The sequence below is a fragment of the Homalodisca vitripennis genome, chromosome 1 (genome assembly GCF_021130785.1).
Source record: "Homalodisca vitripennis isolate AUS2020 chromosome 1, UT_GWSS_2.1, whole genome shotgun sequence".
Taxonomy (NCBI): Eukaryota; Metazoa; Arthropoda; class Insecta; order Hemiptera; family Cicadellidae; genus Homalodisca; species Homalodisca vitripennis.
This window is the reverse complement of record NC_060207.1, coordinates 49,507,611-49,528,934: the sequence shown is the minus strand read 5'-3', so window position 1 is coordinate 49,528,934 and position 21,324 is coordinate 49,507,611. Positions and strand designations below refer to the sequence as shown.

At 31.3% G+C, this 21,324-nt stretch overlaps 2 protein-coding genes across 4 annotated transcripts in view; both read right to left on the bottom strand.

Moving 5' to 3' along the window:
* The window catches only part of LOC124361195 (neurocalcin homolog), a 210,550-nt gene that overhangs the window by 13,680 nt on the left and 175,546 nt on the right, over nt 1-21,324 (bottom strand). Inside the window, exons 1-3 of one of the 2 annotated variants that reach the window (XM_046815244.1) lie at nt 9,565-9,964; nt 3,408-3,525; nt 1,087-1,205 (exon numbers count right to left, since the gene is read on the bottom strand). In XM_046815244.1, the coding sequence (XP_046671200.1) occupies nt 1,087-1,205; nt 3,408-3,477 (189 nt within the window). In that variant the 5' untranslated portion in view covers nt 3,478-3,525; nt 9,565-9,964. Of the gene's footprint in view, nt 1-1,086; nt 1,206-3,407; nt 3,526-9,564; nt 9,965-21,324 lie in introns of those variants that run through there. The other variant, XM_046815238.1, reaches the window with a different exon arrangement.
* The window catches only part of LOC124361181 (neuronal calcium sensor 2), a 192,042-nt gene continuing 175,348 nt past the window's right edge, over nt 4,631-21,324 (bottom strand). For both annotated transcript variants that reach the window (XM_046815222.1, XM_046815229.1), the window contains 2 exons: nt 17,084-17,212; nt 4,631-10,815 (listed from right to left, as the gene is read on the bottom strand). In XM_046815222.1, the coding sequence (XP_046671178.1) occupies nt 10,639-10,815; nt 17,084-17,212 (306 nt within the window). In that variant the 3' untranslated portion in view covers nt 4,631-10,638. The remainder of the gene's footprint in view (nt 10,816-17,083; nt 17,213-21,324) is intronic.

Below are 21,324 nucleotides of genomic sequence, written 5' to 3'. Positions count from 1 at the left end.
ATGGAAATGGATATTGTTTGGGGTGGGGGGGGGGGGAGTAATGTGGAGTGAGTGTAATTATTTTGTTTAATATAAATATTTAGAAAATATACATAAACTGATTCACAAGTTACGTAGGTAGAAGTGAGGGCTGAAAAGCCAGCTAAGAGTTGAGCACCGACTGGACGAGGACCGGCACCAGTGGTGGTGAGCTGATATTTGTGGTTGAGTAACACAATTTAAATTTTTTGCAAATTGTGGTTGCATATCATTTCTTCATGTTCTGCACCAAATTTGTTAATGGTTGATTATCAATATTTAACACAGTAAAATGTAAAGATTGTATTATTGTTCACCCCAATTTACCTGTAATGAAGCTCTGAAAAACAATATAATGCTCATTATGTGATTTTGAAACATGTAAGCCTATAATAAAATTAAATACAAACTTAATTCAAATTCCAAATTTAAATTAAATTAATCAAAATTCAAACTGAAATTTAAAATGAAAACCATACCAATGGTTGACCTGCTACAAATTAATTTCGAAGGATCCGATATTTAGGTCAAAGGAATTACAGTATAAAAAAGGATACACATTTTTTACACAAAATAAATGCATAATGATTATAATTCTTGTACAGTGATTAAAAATAATTAAACCAACCAAAATCAATTACTCCACTTTAAGTACTAAAAAAATAAACACTACACCCAGATGATTCAGCTGATGCCAAGGGATTACTGCAGATATAGTCTACCTATCACTTACCTAAATGGATTATCAGCATTGTGTTTAGAACAATATAAATACAAAAAAAGTATGGACATAAAATAATTGTCTTATTAATTTATGCCATGTGAGTAAGACATTGTGAAACATTCTACTACTATTCACACACTCTTTTAAAGACATTACCTGCGGCAGGTACTCGAAAGCTACTTTCTTGATAGACTGTAAGTATTACTGTGCACTATGCCATCGTGAAATTGTTAAATTCTTTCCTCAATTAGGTATATTTGAAAATTAAACTTTTTAAAAATATTACGAGTGTTTCGCCCTCTCAACAATTTTATATTCAATTAATTAAAATAATAATTACTTACCTTGGACGCATCCCCATAGGGAAAGAAGTTACCGTAGATCTTCTTGAATTCTTCTACACTCAAGTGTCCACTTGGGCAGTCCTTCAGGAAACCTTTGTACCATTCTTGTATTTCAGCATCTGTCAATGGGATTTTTATGTTAAATATTGACTATGTTACAAGGTTTTCTTTCTAGAATGTATAGATGAAAACAATATTTGGGGATAATATGAGAATAATTGAGAAAAATACTAATAGAAGCAAAAATCAAACTAACTTTAGTGTTGAAATAATTATGAACATTATTAAAACACCATACCAATGCAACTGCCCAAGCAATGAGGTTGTTTTTTAGTTTTGTTGTAGTTAAAATCAAATAACTACAACAGTATTGAAATGTTCACAACTAGAGCTTACAGCAGCAGATATATACAATGTTTATAATTGAATTATAAGCAATGATGAAAAATATACTATATGGAATCCATTACTTATAATTTTTATCAGTCATCATGCAATAAAAATATCTATTGGAAAATGAGGGAAATTTGTATTATTGAATTATTTGAAACCGCAACACTTTAAATGAGTAGTGCATGGCAGTAAATAACTACACTATATTTTTAAAACTTGATAAAACTCTAAAAAATAATTATTATATCTTGTCAAAAACCACAAAGAAAAAAACATGCAAAACAAAAGTTTATTTTCACAGCAATTTAAACTAATTTATGAGCTTAATTATCATTCAGTTTCAACAAAAAAGACAGGTATAGAAGTCCACTCTAATTGGCTTAATAAAACTTGACAAAACAATAAAGACTGCATATTTTGAACAATAGATAACAGCATTCAGACAGCAAGTAATAACTAGTTCAAAAGTGACACTCGGTTTTAATTCACTCTGTTTCATTAACACTGCCATGAAGCATATTAAAGCCACAAGTATAATAAAATTATGAAACTTGTACTCATATAAAGAAGTATATTGACATATTATAAGCATTTTCGAAAGTCTACTTTTTGTTAAAATAAATTATAAACAGTAGTAACAAAACATCAAAAGGACCTTCAATCATAAGGTTTTGTTTATTTGGTTAGATGATATTTATCAACAAGAAAGTTGATGGAAAAGACCTGAACAAAATTTTGCATTCTTTATATTTTTCAAAAACTGTGCAGTTTGGCTAAAAATGAGGTTGGAAGTGGGTTGTGACCATGTGTATCAGTTGGCCGTTCAAGCCATGTTGCGATGTGACCTACCTAGTATTTGTACGTCCATTAAATTGTTATCAAACTAGCCCATTGTCTTCCTCAGTCAATTATTTTCTTACTTACATTAATTGTCAATGAAATTGAAGATACCATAACAAACCTGCTGAAGATGAAATAATATTGTGATTTTTATTTGTTTCATAACGTGTAAGAGTAGTTAATAAGAAGTGTATATATTTTACAAATTTTGATGAAGCACAGAGCGAATTAAAAATTATTATACTACAGTTAAAAATTTAAAACCTTTTAATTGTTGATTCACACCTGATGATGGCATCTTCGATGTCGAAAGGCCTCGTGAAAAATACACAAATTATTGGATAATTGTGAGTTTTTCTTTTGTGAAATAATAGAAAACTTTTAATTGTTGTTTACACATAAAATATTCAGAGTAGAGCAAATTTGTTATTATTATTTTTCAGAAGAATGATCATTGTTTTGAATAGTGTATAATATTAGTATACTGTAATAATTTACAAGGTGACATTAGTGAAATAGTGAGGAGCGATACTCAGTAGTGGATGACTCATGAATTCCTTTCCACTCGTCATTGGTAAAACCATTCTGGCTTTACTTGCCGCTCACATATACCCTGTCTATTTCTTTTATTGGTCTGTGTGTCTCAACACAGTAGAAAATTCAATTAAACAAAGGAAATCATGTTGAAAGAATCAAGTGATGTGTAAATATTGTGAATTAGAACAAACATGTTTTTTCCAGTCTCAGACCAGTGGTGGTGGATTCAGGCGAGAGGCCATGAGGAACCCTCAGAGATTTCGTGAAAATATGTTCTTTTTTAAATAATAACTCTTGTTTTATAACCATAAAACATATAATTAACCTACATAACTTTAATCAAGTAAACTTTGAGTATGAGTACATTTTTAAAACATTTTCTTATTGTATCTAAATGCAAAAATACAGAAATGATAATGGTAAACTAAAACTCAAGTGGCCCCTGCCGAATATCAGCACTGGATCTGCCCTTGTCACTATCCGTTTTTTAAAATCATATCTTAGTTAACAGTTAACTGAGTGGTTATTGTATATTTGTAATATTTATATACCTGAAAATTCAGTGTTCTGTCTGAGATCTTCAAGTACTTCTGGTTTGAGTTTGCTATTCTGTTTGCCCATTATACTCTACCAACACACACTACGTGTTGTAATTAATTGGCAAGGAACCTGAAAAAAAAACAACAGAAAATTGTTAGAGAAGATATACAGCAGTCTGTTTCAATATAAATATAAATCAATAAAGAATATTTTTATTAGAATGGGTCAACACGTCCACAATGTTCCAAAGTTAATGTAAATTTAAACTCACTATGAATTTTTGTAGTAAAAATAAATTAAATACACAATAAACTTTGAGATTAACCTATTGTTTGTTAATATTTAAGAAATAATAATTAAATTCACTATTACAGAAAGGTTACCATAGCATATAAAACAATAAAAACAAAACAAAATATACACATATAGTTAAAAAAACAACAATGTTATACTTACACATAGATGAGCCTCATTTCACTATTTTTAATGAAATTCTTTGTAATTAATAATACTGATTTATAAATTAATACTAAGAGAATAAAATATAACTAGCGAAATAAAACAATAGTCATAATTGTTTCATCACTTATTGCCAGATGATAATGAATAAAATTGAACAAATAATCTCATCTCTTAAAAGCTTGTTGAAGAATACTCATATTTACACATTTAATTTTTCCTAAAGTTCCAGTTATAAAATATTTTTTTACTCGTTCAAGATCTCCCTTAACTGATATAAAATTTTAGGGATAACAATTAATTTTTATGTAAATACACAAAAACTTAAGTCAAATTAACTAACATAACGTTTGAACTATAGATAATAAATATGTTAAGAGTTATATAACAGATGCAGTAAATTAAAAATAATTAGTTTCCAGAAGTATATTTCACATCATATATAAATATTGGTTATTTTCAGTTAACCTATAAAATCTAAAATATGGAATGAGAAAAATGGAAAATGCAACAATTGTATGTAAATAATTTCTAGCGACTTTATATTTTACTTGATATTCAACAAACTAGAACACGTTAATAACAAGTATCAGGTAATCCAAAATATTTAACAGATTTTCTTTACACAATTTTGTCAAAATATTTTACTTGTAAATTCGTACAATGTTGCACAACTTTAAAAGACTAGTTACTTTAAATGGCATTAATTTATAGAACGATTATTACTTAATCTTGTATGGAGAGGGATGACTGGTGAAATTAGAAAAACAAACAGTTTTAAACATCAAAATGTTATTGTAAGATTGCCATCATGTCACAATGTACACTTCGGGTTCCAAACCAAATTTACAATAAAATCCGTACAGGGGAGGAACACAAAAAATGGACACAATAAATACAGATACATAAAAATATATATAAATAGTTACAGTTTATACATATGTGCACAAGAAAGATAAGTACAAAAATATAAAAGTGTGCAGAAAATGTGCCATCTTGACAACTGACTCGCCCACCAGTGAGAAGTAGATTACAGGACTGGGATGGATTTTATCGAGTTTAGCATGCAAATAAAACTTATTTGTTAATATTATTTGCACAAACAATTTACAAGATTTCTGCATGGTTCAAAAAATTCCCAATGAGTCTAATTTGGATTGCATGATTTAAATGTTACTTTCATTAACTACTTACCATCCTAATATTTGAATAGATTAAAGGTGGTATAAGATAAAACTCACCATGAGTAAAATTAACAAATTGTAATGAGTTGTAAGTAAATGTTGCAAGATGACAATTAAATTAAATACTCAAAAGCTGCAGATTGGCTTTAAATTTTTACTGCACAAATATTAATTTTAGATTGTACATTCAATACCTTTAAAAACAAATTAACCTTATTTCCTTCTTACAAGCCATCAAAATAAATCCATCATCCGTGTAAGAAATCTTGTAATTGGATAGTAACGAATTTAGATAATGACTGATTACTTGCAGACGGTAGGACGGAAGGGACTCCAGAATTTGCTGCATCCCTCCCCCCCTACAAAGAAGGAGAGGGCAGTGAACTTGCATCATCTGTGAACTTGTGGTGGAATTTTGTGAGCTTTTGAAATCTACTTAAAACGGCAAGGATCAACTTGCATTTTTGATTCTACAACGGGTATAAATATTTTGTGCCATTGTTGTTTCAAACAACAACGATATTAGACTACGCAATGTAATTGCCAAAGAAACTATAATTAAGTACCGTTACTTGATATTAACTAAACTTCTACAATTATATACTAAGAAAATAGCAACTAACACTTTTTGGGCTGTTCACATTATATAAATACAACTTTTAGCACAAAGTAATAACAATCAAGTCCTTGTACATAGAAAATGTCATGAAATGCTAAAGTGTGCGGATTCTATTTCTCAAATACATCATGTGTGCCAACATAACATGCACATTCACATACCTCCTTAAACTTAATCTATTAAATTACTTTACTCGATAACAATCAATAAATAACAATAAGATTTTTTTAACATAAATAAAAAATAAAATATTTAAAAATTAATGGTTACAACTTATTTTAAACGCCTGATGTTATAATAAAAAGGCCTGATTAAATCTTAACGATAGCTTGTGAAATGTTAAAGCTTCTTTTTATTGCACTAACTTTATATAAATACTATATGACCAGTAATCAACAAATTATAGAAATTAATTCATCTCAAATTTTATGTAAGATAACTGTTTAATCCTTTTTTAAAATAATTTGTTGATACATTATTATTTATGTAATACTACACTTATAGATTTATACAAATTAAATATTTAGCGAAATATACTCTATTTTAAGATTTTATTTTATTTTAAATTACTAACCTATGAAACTAAGCAGTTTTTAAAAACTATTTAAATACTAATACAAAAGGAGAAACCCCCTTCTAAATATAATGCGGTAACTAAACTGGTAACCATTTAAAAAAAATTTAACTGTCACCAAATACATTGAGTTATTACGCTCATCACAAATTTTATTGATAAACTTAATGAAGATTTTTTTATATAATTATTGTTCACTATGAACAAGTAAAGAACACAAAATTGATCTGTAGTTTGGTTTTGTGCAGAGATATCAGTCTTTATTTATGTACATCTGATCACTACTGGAGTAGGCCCACTAAATATACAATAACTTGTCAATTTCAAACAAAACGACAATAATTAACCATCAATGTATTAGTGTTGACATCGTAGCAAACAATAGATAGCTAATGGTAGTATTGATTGTCTATTATATTATATAAGTATTTTACCCAACAACATTTCCATTTTACGCCATAAAACTTCCTCTCAGCAAACTTCTCATTCCCTTTCAAGGATTCTTTTAAGTTCTAGATTTTAAAGTAGATTTTTGATCAGAGTAAAAATTATGAATTAAAACAGTTAAAATATCAGACGGTTTTATTTTATAAGCAACAAATGGCTACCAATATAACAAATTTTCTTCCATGATTATAATTTGTTGTGTTTATTAAAATAACTTTTTTATACATCCCATTAAACAAGGGTCGTGATTAAATTAAAAATAAATCTAAAACAAAAAATAAACATCTAATGTACAATTTGATCCCAACTATTTCTTTATGTTTGATTAGATATGGAATTACGAATAAAAATTGGAAATAAAAAATTTGTTAGGATCTCATATTACTATTCTCATAATCATTATTTTCACAACAAATAAGTGAGTGTTGATATTTTAAAAACAATTTTAACCAGCCAATAAATATATTGATTTTCTTCACATTACACAGTAATATGATATAATTTGCCAGGTGACTGCTCAATGCAAGGATGAGAAAATAATGCTGATTTAAATCAGGAGAGAAAGTGAAACTCATGAAGACATATGGTAATCACAACAGAAAGATAAAACAACCTATCGTATATACTTGAACCCCTTCTAAAAATGCCATTCAGTAGTAAACCAGAATGCTATTTAGAAAGTTAATTCCATTATAAACAAATTTGCATATAGACAAATATACATTTATTAATAACACTTTGTTCAAAATAATGTCAAATGAATGGTACAGATTATGCAATGAAATTTTGGTGGATTTTTAAATGCACGTACAACATTAGTTTCATCCACATACTGCTGGCAAATTTATATTTTTATGATTTCTAACTTGTATCATCGAAAAATATAAGTAAATGATATATTTAGATTGAGCGTACAAATTCTTGTGTAGTCTTTATACAGTAAAATATAACTCCTTATTCTTAATAATAATTTTAATAAATAAACCACTGATAAAGGACACCAAGTGATTATAGAAATATATTTAATCAAGATTTCTTATCACATACAAGTATTGCTTTGGCCCTCAACAATAATACTGCAGATAATGGAGAATATACCTTTAGACTTCATTCCAGGCTTCTATAATACTAGTGTTCATATTTGCCCATTAATTCAAGATTAATGCTTTTCGTTATATTGAAAGGTGTGCACTGATACTTAAATGTCTAAGGCATAGAGTTCTTGATGTATTTCAAATCACGCTTAAAATAATCACATTTGGATTCTCCAACGCAGCATATAGAACAAAATTTCCACCAGATATATATACAAGGGTCAGTTAATTACAAAGCTATAAAGTTTTAGCTCCCAAGATTCCGTTTATCACCAATGTCGTCTTTTACTTGTTGGCAGTGTGGAAAACAAAGAAACAAATTGAAATTAACTCTTTCTCTACTTTGTTGAAATGGAAGTTGTTTTCTGAATAGCCATTATGGTTTACTCACTTCAGACTTAACAAGTAATTTCAATATCAATATAAATTTTCAATTTATTGCAAAATATATAAAATTGATCTAATTTACACTATATGTAATTTATATTCATCTTAAAAATAGGCAACTGGTTGAAAATAATTCAATGGCACAAAATATGGCATCCTATTCAGACAGATACAATTTCTTAGTTTCCTTAGCTTCGTATGTAATAAAGAATTCAATTATGGTTACTAAAAATGAATACAACAAGTTGTAACAACACTAAGGAATATAAAAGTGCTATTATGTATAATTGACTATAAACTGTGTCAATTCCATGGTAAGAAAGTTCCTTTCATAAAAATTATGACGATACAAAAAGCATTACTTAATTGTGAAGTATACTTTGAAATACAACGGTTTGCTTGATTGCAGCACTTCAAAATCCACTTGAAATCTGACATCATCTTTCAACCTTTTATAGTATTTTACTTACAAATCTTTATTTATCAATGGTGTTATAAGTTAGGCCATAACTTTACTGGAGATAGTTTAAAATTTAAATAATCTGGAAGAACAAATATGATGGACATATATTTTTTGATTTATAACATATATTTAATGATAAATTCAAATATAAACAAGATTAGTTTTAAGATATTACAAATAAAACATTATCCACATTAATATTATTTTTACATTAATCTGAAACAATTAAACTACCTATTTAGTTTGATACACACTGGTAATAAATATACACATGAAATCAAATTATTTAGGCAAAGTAAGCTATTTTATGATGTTCCACAAATTTTATCCATTTTATCAAGTGGACTTTTAGAGTGCAAATTTAAAACATCATTTGAGGACAACTTACTTTAGTCAAAAGTTGTGTCACCAAAAGATCTGAATAAGTGACAATTAATAAATATACACACAAACACATTGCAGTGAAAATGTATAAAAATCATTTTCCTCTATCACTAAAGAAAGCTTAAGTTTTGAGATTATTTGGTCCATCAGAAATGGCATGTACATTTAGCTTACAATAAAAATCATTCGTCATAAATTTCCATACAATTTTACTTCACATTAAGTATTTAAAGTAATACTCCATCAAATAATTGACAAAATATTACTTATCAATGCAATATGTAGGTTGGTATTAGTTCACACATTCTAGGATGAATCTTTCAAGTTGGCTTCAATAAAAACTTGAAATAGGTCTTAACATTTAAAAAGCAACCTTAAAATAATGTAATTTATCATAGAGTGTACCAACACAAATTTACTCATAAACCTTCATAAAAAAAATGTGTGCAGGATCATAACTGATTTATCAGATATCAGTGGTAAAGCACATCACAGGGTCAGGAAACCAACTTTCCAACCCAAAAATTGACAAAAAAAGAAATATTTCAATTACTCACTTGTTAAGTTTAAATCAATGTTGATGGTTTGGATCTTATTCCGTGCATAGAGTTTTAACACTGTGACCAACAATTTAAGAAAAGCATGATAACTGAGATGATTCCACTAAGCAATGGAGACAATAAAAACTGTCCGCACCGCACCAGCCACTAGGTATCAACAATGTACGCAACGGAGACAATAAAAACTGTCCGCACCGCACCAGCCACTAGGTATCAACAATAGACTGAGCAGAACTGACAATACTCTGGCAACAGTCCAGCTAATTACAAGAGCACTGTAAATATGCTCTAACAAACTTTTCTTACTTTTTCTTTTTCTTGAAAATTTATGTCATTATTTATATAAAAATATGCTACGGATGAGCTTCCACTGAGACCTGATTAAACAATTAAATTATTTTAAAATTACATTAAATCAACATTTACATGTTATAAACTTTGATTGCATTATTTTATAAAATGGCATAAGTCCTAGGTTTGGTATTTACTGTCATATTTTTTTATAAATGTAATCATAAACTTAGATTTGTGTCAGCTAATATATCTACTTTGCATCCTAGCAATGAACTGTTAAGACTTTCACACAGGTTGGAATTTTAGAAGCGCTAGCAAGAACAATAAACTGGCATCGAAAGGTGAAATTTCAAATTGATGACAACGAGGACTGTGTTCGGAAGACGAACAGAGAAGGATCCGAGTAAGAGTCCGATTCGTACCGGAACAATGGAATGTAATAGAGTATCTCTTACGACATTCAAAACTGTAACAAATAATTAACAACAACAAAACATAATTCCGTGTCAAAGACAGTTCAGTAAATCGGTATAATATTTTTGCAACGCATATTCTTATTTGGCAAGCAAGCACCCTTATTACTTCACAGGAAAATTCATGAAACAAACAACAAACGTTTTAAACAAACCAATCTTTTGTCCAAAAACCTCTGAAGCTGGTCGCTTGACTTATTCAATAAAACATAAAAAATGTTGATGCATGAATGTAATCTAGAGCACTACACCCATTCCAAAATGTAGAAGAGAGGTGATATCCCAAAGTACGCTTTTTAGTTCATTATGGTGCAAGCATTTTTGATAACTCTTCGTCCTGGAGACACCCTTTGAGGAACTCGTCTTGTGTTAGTTGGCCGTCATTATTCTCATCCATCTTGGCAAAGATGTTTTTGGCGCGTTCCTCTGCGGAATCTGCAGGTCGGTTGGACGAACACGCTCCCAGCATGTCATATATCGCCTGGTACAACACACACATCATTCATAGACATCCTTCAACGAATTGTTAAAATCACAAAATATTACTCTTTTAAAGATACTTCTTCTAAAGATGAAGTTAATCATTATTTAAAAACGTTCACTGATTAGAAATAAAAACTTCTCTAACCAATCAATTTTGTACAATACAGAAAGCTTTTTTTATGTATTTCTATCATAGCTGAAAGCAAATCTAATTATGTTCAATATTATTTATATAGATTATGCAGCATAACACCACTTATATCTGGATTCACTAAATCAGGAATTTTTTACTGACTTTTGTAGTGTCAATAATTCACACTGGGTAACATACGAGACATGTTTTTTAAGTAAGGGCTGTTTTGTTGTGTATAAGATTAGTCTGCACAGTCACTGCAAAAATCTTTTGTGTCATGTATCCATATTCATTAGGATCAATTGTGCTCAGTTTGCAGCTTTGCAGCTAACCTGGATGGTGTATTACAATAATCAAGATTATCAAATCACCTACCATGTGTCATGTTCCGGCATGTGTTGGGAACAACTGTGCTCAGTTGTAGCTTTGTAGCTAACCTGGATGGTGTATTACAATAATCAAGATTATCAAATCACCTACCATGTGTCATGTTCCGGCATGTGTTGGGAACAACTGTGCTCAGTTGTAGCTTTGTAGCTAACCTGGATGGTGTATTATAATAATCAAGATTATCAAATCACCTACCATGTGTCATGTTCCGGCATTTGTTGGGAACAACTGTGCTCAGTTGCAGCTTTGTAGCTAACCTGGATGGTGTATTACAATAGTCAAGATTATCAAATCTCCTACCATGTGTCATGTTCCGGCATGTGTTGGGAACAACTGTGCTCAATTGCAGCTTTGTAGCTAACCTGGATGGTGTATTACAATAATCAAGATTATCAAATCTCCTACCATGTGTCATGTTCCGGCATGTGTTGGGAACAACTGTGCTCAGTTGTAGCTTTGTAGCTAACCTGGATGGTGTATTATAATAATCAAGATTATCAAATCACCTACCATGTGTCATGTTCCGGCATTTGTTGGGAACAACTGTGCTCAGTTGTAGCTTTGTAGCTAACCTGGATGGTGTATTATAATAATCAAGATTATCAAATCACCTACCATGTGTCATGTTCCGGCATTTGTTGGGAACAACTGTGCTCAGTTGTAGCTTTGTAGCTAACCTGGATGGTGTATTACAATAATCAAGATTATCAAATCACCTACCATGTATCATGTTCCGGCATTTGTTGGGAACAACTGTGCTCAGTTGTAGCTTTGTAGCTAACCTGGATGGTGTATTACAATAATCAAGATTATCAAATCTCCTACCATGTGTCATGTTCCGGCATGTGTTGGGAACAACTGTGCTCAGTTGCAGCTTTGTAGCTAACCTGGATGGTGTATTACAATGATCAAGATTATCAAATCACCTACCATGTGTCATGTTCCGGCATTTGTTGGGAACAACTGTGCTCAGTTGCAGCTTTGTAGCTAACCTGGATGGTGTATTACAATAATCAAGATTATCAAATCTCCTACCATGTGTCATGTTCCGGCATGTGTTGGGAACAACTGTGCTCAATTGCAGCTTTGTAGCTAACCAGGATGGTGTATTACAATAATCAAGATTATCAAATCACTACCATGTGTCATGTTCCGGCATGTGTTGGGAACAACTGTGCTCAGTTGTAGCTTTGTAGCTAACCTGGATGGTGTATTATAATAATCAAGATTATCAAATCACCTACCATGTGTCATGTTCCGGCATGTGTTGGGAACAACTGTGCTCAGTTGTAGCTTTGTAGCTAACCTGGATGGTGTATTATAATAATCAAGATTATCAAATCACCTACCATGTGTCATGTTCCGGCATTTGTTGGGAACAACTGTGCTCAGTTGCAGCTTTGTAGCTAACCTGGATGGTGTATTACAATAATCAAGATTATCAAATCACCTACCATGTGTCATGTTCCGGCATTTGTTGGGAACAACTGTGCTCAGTTGTAGCTTTGTAGCTAACCTGGATGGTGTATTACAATAATCAAGATTATCAAATCACCTACCATGTGTCATGTTCCGGCATTTGTTGGGAACAACTGTGCTCAGTTGTAGCTTTGTAGCTAACCTGGATGGTGTATTATAATAATCAAGATTATCAAATCACCTACCATGTGTTATGTTCCGGCATTTGTTGGGAACAACTGTGCTCAGTTGCAGCTTTGTAGCTAACCTGGATGGTGTATTACAATAATCAAGATTATCAAATCTCCTACCATGTGTCATGTTCCGTTAATGAAACAATATTTGTCAACAAACCTCTTTGCTGCAGACATTTACCAACAGATTTCTGAAGTTTACGGTGCTAAAACTTTGAGCAAGGGCAAATAAACTTTAATGTTTACAAAAATGAAAGGCTTACATGGATGATTAGGTTTAGACCACCCACCCTATAATCCTGATCTTGTGTAAAGTGGGTTTCATCTTTTTCACCAATTCAAACATACAGATGAAGAAGTGGAAATGACTTGGGTCAAAGTAAGTCTTGGGTTATTGGAGCTGTCAAGTTTGTATGAGGAGGGTGTTCTACATTTAGTTGAAAGGTGTGATTTACTGTTTAAAGAAACTTGACAGCTATGTTGATAAATAAAAAAGTATGTAGAAACTAAAAATAAAATTTATTTCTGAAAATTTCGAGTCATTCTTTTTTATTTTTAAATAGGACTTTCTTCAAAACAAAAGTAAAACAAAAATTTGATACCTATAAACTTAAATTAAAATATAGTTACACTTTTTCTGGTTTTAAAAACCAGTTTTAGATGTTAAGTACTGTGAAAATTGGTAACTTGGTATGACAAATTTTAAACTTTATTTAATATCCTAGACAATAAATTGTAATACATACTTTTTTCGTTTTTATCTGCTAAATTATACAATTGAAAATATTGAAAACACAGTTTTGAAAACAAAAAACATTAGAGACAGAAATATAGTAATGTATTAAAACATTATTAACAGACTAACAAAATGTTATATTAAATAATAAATACAAGATTACATAGGCCAAGTGGGCAAGTTTGGTGCAAAATTTGTCATAAACTGATACACATTGGAATAATTTTTTTTACCAAATCTCTATCAAGTAACAAAGAAGCAGCATTACATTATATTTGGAGTTAAAACTTGTAAATTACACTCTTCAGTCTGTCACAATAATTGTTGTGGATTTATATGTATATTCCTAAAACCTAATTATGTACCTATATGTTACGTTCAAGCTGTATACTAAAAATGTTCACTTAATTTAATATATTTATAATAGGTATATAATGGGGCTATGACTGTGATGGATGCTCATTTGCTCTAAGGTCTGGTTTCTACTTCAGGGAAGGAATGGATTCCATTTTAAAATGTATTAATCATTCAAATCCATCACAACTCTCCATTGCCAAGATTATAATATCTTATATTTCACCATTGAGAACTGTGACAAAAAGACTTCTTCTCTGAAGATGTTATATTGGTCAGAAAAGACAGGGGTATTCCTTCTTTTGAGATCTGCATATATGGAATTAGATGTTTGAAAAATTCTTTTAACACGTATAATGTTTTCCACTATTTATCTGTTATTAATTGAATTTACACCACCAGTACATCTAACATATAGACTGATACTATTTCTCTGCCCTAATATCAATTATGCTGCTAATGAGATCTTTAACTCAGCAATTATCATTTCTGCAAAGAATGAAATTAAATTAAATATGTCTATTTTTGAGGTTGAGCTAGAGCTTTTTTAACTCTCTCTTCCACACAATCTCAGAAATAATACACCCATGAAAAAAGTGTTTCCGAAATCTTAAGTAGTTTCATGTAACTTAACCACTTTACTAAAAGGAAACTGTTCTGCTTATATGGAATTTGAAGTGCCCCAGAAGGAAGCATGCTAGAAAGTTTCAAAAATAACTTAAATCTAACTCCACTAACACGTTTAAACATGTTAAGTACTCATTTTCTCCGTCCCACTAATCTCAAAGGCTGGAGAGTACTTTATTTCTCTTTATTAAATATTTTTATGATGTGGAAGCAGTTTGATATAGTATATTACTTAAACACGGAAAGCAGACATTCCAATATACAGGCTGAAGCTGTCTAAAAATGTTATCAGGTATTTAAATATTGCCAAGCTTGTGAGATTGATAATAATTTTGTATTTATTATAAAATGACATTGTTTTCCTATGATTGTTCATTGTTCAGGTGGAATTTATTTAGACAAAAGCTTCCAACTGGAAAATAGCAGTAGTGATATCAACTCTAAATGAAGGTAACTACATTCTCTAAAATTGTAGTGGATTTGTTTTGTTGGTGTACTTGAGATATTAGAAAAGTTGTGAGATCTTGTAAAAAAAATATATACTTTCCACGTTATGAGAGGTTCATGAGAGGTTGTTGAATGCCCTACACTTTTCTCATTTAACCCTTTGATGTGGTATGACGTTGTATGGACGCGGCGCCTCACGACCTCACTCTGTGGTTTTACGTCCATATGACGCAAAGCGATCAGTCTATCATGTGGTTCCATCTTACGGTCAAATTCCAAACTATTTCGGCCAAGTAATAATGTGAGAATGTTGTGAATAAAACAAAGAACATGTGTTGCTGTTCTTTTTCTTCTCGTTATTTTATTTGTCTGATTATTTACGATATTCAACACGCTGTTGTCTTCACCTGACTGCAGTAATGGCGTTGTGAGTAAACAAAGTGGCGTGACTCGTTTACCGGGACGTTTTTGCTTGTGTTTTACGTTGGCTGGTTTAGTTATTTGATAGAAAAGTGTTTGTGATTGTAATATGTGATATTAGTAGTGTAATTAGTTGTAAATATGACGGCACGGGATAGTGAAATTGGCTGCTCGGTGGGCTATGATTCTGATGATAGTGTTAGTGTTTATATTGATTATGCTCAGTTGCAAGGAACACCAAATTTTGAGGAAAGTGGTGAAGATGACATTCTTGGCTGCTTTTTCACTAGGCCTACAGGGATATTGACCATGACAATGTTAGTGAACATGAGTTTTTACTACATAGGCCTACTCAAAATGAGTTTGACCAAGGTAGGCGCTTGGGCAAAAAATACCGCCGTATGGGTTAGCATGTATACTACAAGTACCGCGTCAACGGGTTAAACAATGGCTGGTTATGCAGATGGAGATCAGATTTCTACTATCTGCCTTCTTATTTATTGCTATTGTCCTCATGGTATTATGTAAAGATAATTTAAAATAACTTCACTGAATAGACCCCTAGAGTCCAAAAACATATCTCCTTTCAAAGTTTATACACACACAGGCGCGCACACAAACACACACACACACACACACACGCACGCACGCTCAAGCACGTACACACACGTGCAGTTATGGTGATGCCATCAATCTGTTACTACTTTTGTAATAAGCAATTTGAAAAATCTGGAATAGTTTCTGATATATTAATTATATGTAAATCCAATAAAAAAAATGTATTTCAGTTCTTACAAAATCTACCTACTCCTTCTGACTGAGCCAGAAGTATTTATTGAGTGTCTATTCTAACATCTTGTTGCCAATTCAAAAGTGCTGTGAGACTCCATTTTCAAACCTCTGTTTTCAATTATATAACATTTAACCATTGATTTTACTGCAAGATGGGCTAATATCATATACACGTTTAGAACGTCAATAAACTATGGTATTTTATTTGTAGAACTAATCATGCTTTCTTTTCACAATCTTGTTATGTGAATTGTGCAATTTTCAAACTGCATAGACACTTGTCTTAAAGCCATAAGTACAAGCCTTGCTATGTTGTCTGGGTGCAGAACACTTAAGTTCCAATGATGTGAAAAATGTTTACTTTTATGTATTCTTACAATCAGTGGACCCCAGAAGATAGTTTACAAGTTTACAATCAAAAACTCTTGATTTTCCTATCAACTAACCACAATCCCTGGCTTTTGGATATTTTAATAAAGATTACTAAGAACAAAAAGAAAAGTCGTTTGTTCATATTTTGAACCTGTCTTATAATATTGTAAGTTTTGTGATTTTATTCATCTAGTTTTCTGGTGTATATGATTTAAACAAATGACAGTATTTGTATTTAGTAAATATATCACAAAATAAACAATTTAAATCTAGCATTAATTTAAAATTCACTTACTTCTACTTGCAACTATATTTTACAGTGAGTATAAATATAAACTTATACCTGAACTATTTTGGTCATTTCTTGGATGTCTATTACGCCGTTGCCATCAACATCATACATCCTAAATGCCCACTTGAGCTTTTCTTCAGGTGTTCCCGACGAGGTTACGTCAATGGCCAACAGGAATTCCTAAACAACAACTGAGTAAGCTTATTCGTACAAAAAATAGCAAATAACTACAATATACGAGGCACTCAACCTAAAAGTATTTAAGTACACAATGGAAAAGTGAGTAATAATAGAAGAAATAGAGAATTAATGTGAACAAACACGGGAGAGAATCATTAACAGAGTTGACAGCTGAAATGTTACATACAACCTGGGGACATTGATATTAATTTGTTCATTGGCTTTGTTTAATAAACTTCTCTTCTACAACATGTAGTTGTCACTGAACATTGCATCAAAGCATTAAGTTAATAAAGTTCAGTCTATATCCTAGTTAAAAACACGTGTTCATTTTAAATAACAACGATTTAGTATTGATAAGAATTACATCTTTACACTTTATCATTCACTTAAACAATTAGTATATTTATTTATAAAACATTTGAAGTGCATACTTTTGTATTGTTGGAGTCATAATATCTATTCATAACTATAAAGCATACAAAGAACTTACATAAATTATGCACATCTGTCATTATTCGTTATTATCCTTGAACAAATAGAATAGAATTTTAAAATGTTAATTGTATTCCTCTATATGGCCATCTTATACCAATATTGAGAATTCTAATGGTGAGTTATGACTCTTCAAAAAGTGTTCTCCAATACATGAAGAGAAAAGTAGTAACTGTGAAAGCATAAAAAAGTAAACATAATATAATTCAGCTTGTTTATCAACATTACACAACGTATTAACTAAAAAGTAAACAACTGAGGTAAACAACATATAAAGAAACATTTTGAGTTAGTCACTAGAAAAAAGGGTGCTATTAACAGTATCCTTGAAAAATAAATACTAAAATTATGGGTTCTAGTTAGATAAAGAGGAGGGAGAAGCGGTGTCTGGTACGGGTTATTGATCTTGACAAATACCTCAATAGCGATCCACAGACGGCCAATAGGGCTTGTCAGGCCATCGACTACCCACAGTATATAAGACTCAATGTCAACATGCACCTTAGCTGCAGTCTCTGCCTTTCTCTCCTGACTTGTATTATCAACAAACTCATAGCGATTTCAAGCTTAATCCATTTTTTTATGTCTAGCAGTTAACAAAATACACACTACAAGCTAACACATTCATTTGAAGTCAGGCTGCAACATTAATAGGCCTACATATCATCTTGAGTGTTTATGGTAACCTTGAATAAATTAGCATAATATTAATTTGAGAATAACTAACACAGATATTAATTTGAAAGACAGTTCTCGAATGTCTATACTGGTGGTACGTTATGGCCCAAATCTTTTTGTAATAATAATTAGTATATACCGCTAATGATGGCAGTAAATGCTAACAGACATATTGAAAATATTTGCGATCTGTAAACTTGTACACAACTACTTGCTTCAGCGATAGAACCCTGTAGTAACTATAAATTTGATATTATATTTCACCAACAAAATAATTATTTTACTGAATAAAAGGAAGAAATTTTCAACGGTATTCTGTTCCAAACAAGACGAGAAGTGAATGCCTGAGCTATTAATGCTCTCGAATTGTGATGGTGGAGAAGAGCTGTTTACAAATACCTAAGGCAGGGAAGGTGGACTTGAGTTTATTAGATGATACTGAACTCAGGGGGAGTCCAAATATCGCTGCCTCAATCTCAACAACACAATGTATGGGCTCTGTTTCTCTTCAAGTTAATTGTTGAGGATGTGTTCATATCAATTATCTTTCAACAATAATTCAGATGATAATTTTGAGATTGTTGTCATGTGTTACAAAATTGTCATGCAAGTACCAAAGAATTGGCACAGAATTCATAGTGGTTGCATCAAATATCATGGTGTTGTATGTGACAGGATATCTGTGTATGTAATGTAAGTTGGACACAGTTATTTAGCATTGATGAACATACCCTAGCCTATTATCAACTATTAAACAGGTAATAACAACATTTGTTTGACTTGAGTGGAGTTCCTGGTTTTCATGCTGCAACAAAATGGCCAGGTACCAAGATAACTAATCATTAACAATTTAACCTCAGATGACCATCGCTAATGGCCATCCCAAACACTAAGTCAGCTTGGAGATATGAAGTAATTTTCTTTGTCTTTTGATTAGATGTCCAGCACATAGCTGGTCATTGTAATTTAAAATAGTTATATTCTATTTGGGTGCTGGAGAAATGCAAGATAGGAAACACAACGGTCAGCAGTGCTGACCACTCAACCCAAAAGGACATTTTGATATGTATAACTATTACGTTAACAGGAATTGGAGTTGACAGAATTAGAGCCAGATGAAGTGGTTACCTTACTTAAGGGACCAATTACCAGGAAAAAGTACATGTTGAGTCAATACATCATCTTCTAACGATCACTATGTGCAGGATTTGGTCTTCTCAGAATGCAGAATCCCTGTTGAATGTGAGCCTAACATTTTGGCTAAAAGAATTATAACCCAGATTTTCAGAGGCAGCCGTATAAACTTCAATAATACGGCAGGCCAGAGTTGCCTGGCTATGTGAGGTCAATATTATGGGTACCAGAAATCATCCTATCAATCCTTTCTTATTTATAACATTATTCTGATTCAATCAAGTTTATGTTCGGAGCAATACAGAATAATATTTTAAAGACCTATGATTGATTGTGTTAACTTTACTACATGGGTAGTATTAGTTACTGGGCATGTCAGGCTGTCCACCTCCCAGAAACCTTTGCCAGTCCTATGGCAAGACCAAATGTGTCATGGCCAAATAACACAGGCTCATATTCCAATTCCGATGCTAGATCTTTTGAGAGCTATGTTTGGAAATGGCACCAGTCAGAGAACCTCACTAAAGCCATCGCCAAAGTGGTAAGGTCAGAAAATACCATTGTTGACTTCTGCTGCAGCAGTGGATACTTGGGCATTGTGGTGGCCCAATGTCTGCTTGAATGTCATTTAGTTTTGTTGGACAAGGAGAAGTCCCTTGCATGAGCCAAGGCCCAAGTCAGGAATTTGACCTTGTCATATGTTAATACCATACACTGCAACCTTGATTATTTCAAGGGTACAATTCAGATCGGTGTGTCACCATGCTTTAGGCATAGTCATATATATCTAACTGAAGAAAACTCAAAAATCTCCCAGACGTCTGATATATGTTATTAGATTTCACTACTATTTAAATAATAATTTGCTATAGAAATAGAAAGAGAAAAAAATACATATTGAAATGAGTTACTTTATTAATTAATGGAAAAAAGAAATAAAAAATCTCTTAACTAAATAAATGTGTGATGGGCCATTTGAATTAAATGGAACAAATTATAATAGTAACCATCCAATACAAAATATTTAAAAAAAACAAGAATTTATATATTTCAGTGCAAAACTATATGTTTCAGAGCAATTTCTTTTGGTAACAATTCTCAGATAGATCTCTGACTTCTATCTTGTTAGAGAGAACTATGAAATTCTTTAATTCTTATGATTAATGTTTTCTTTACAGTCTTTAGTGAACTTTTCAAATCAGATTATTCACCAGAATAGATTCAAAATTAAGTGGAAATAACTAAACCAATATGTAGAATGTGGTTTACAAATTATTGCACAGTTGTAGTTAAATCGCATTGTAAACATAAAAAAAACCCAACTTGCCAGCGATGATGCCACAGGTCTGTTTGTTTACCACTGTATACAAACACTTCAATATTTCATATCAATACAAGCAAACACAATATGATCCCGATATGCTATATCAATCTAAAGTAATATCATATATCGGAGCAATACAAACAAATTTCAATCCCAATGGATTCACTGTTGTACCATTAAAAAGTAAAAAAGTAGGAAATACAATACCACTATCCCAAAGTGTATTTCTTGAATATGAATTTAACATTTAATTGAAACATTAAAGTAAAATGTGACATAACAAATGTATCATTCTTAGTGTAATTAGCATAATATATGAAACATGTTACAAAAAACTAAAAAATTGGAAAATATGTGTTGAAAAGTCATCTTTATTAACTAATTTAAATTAGTATGAAATTTTATATACTATATAATGTCTAAAAAAAACCTTCTTTGTTTTTTTTAGAAATTTTTAAAGGGAAAGACTATTTGGATGTGA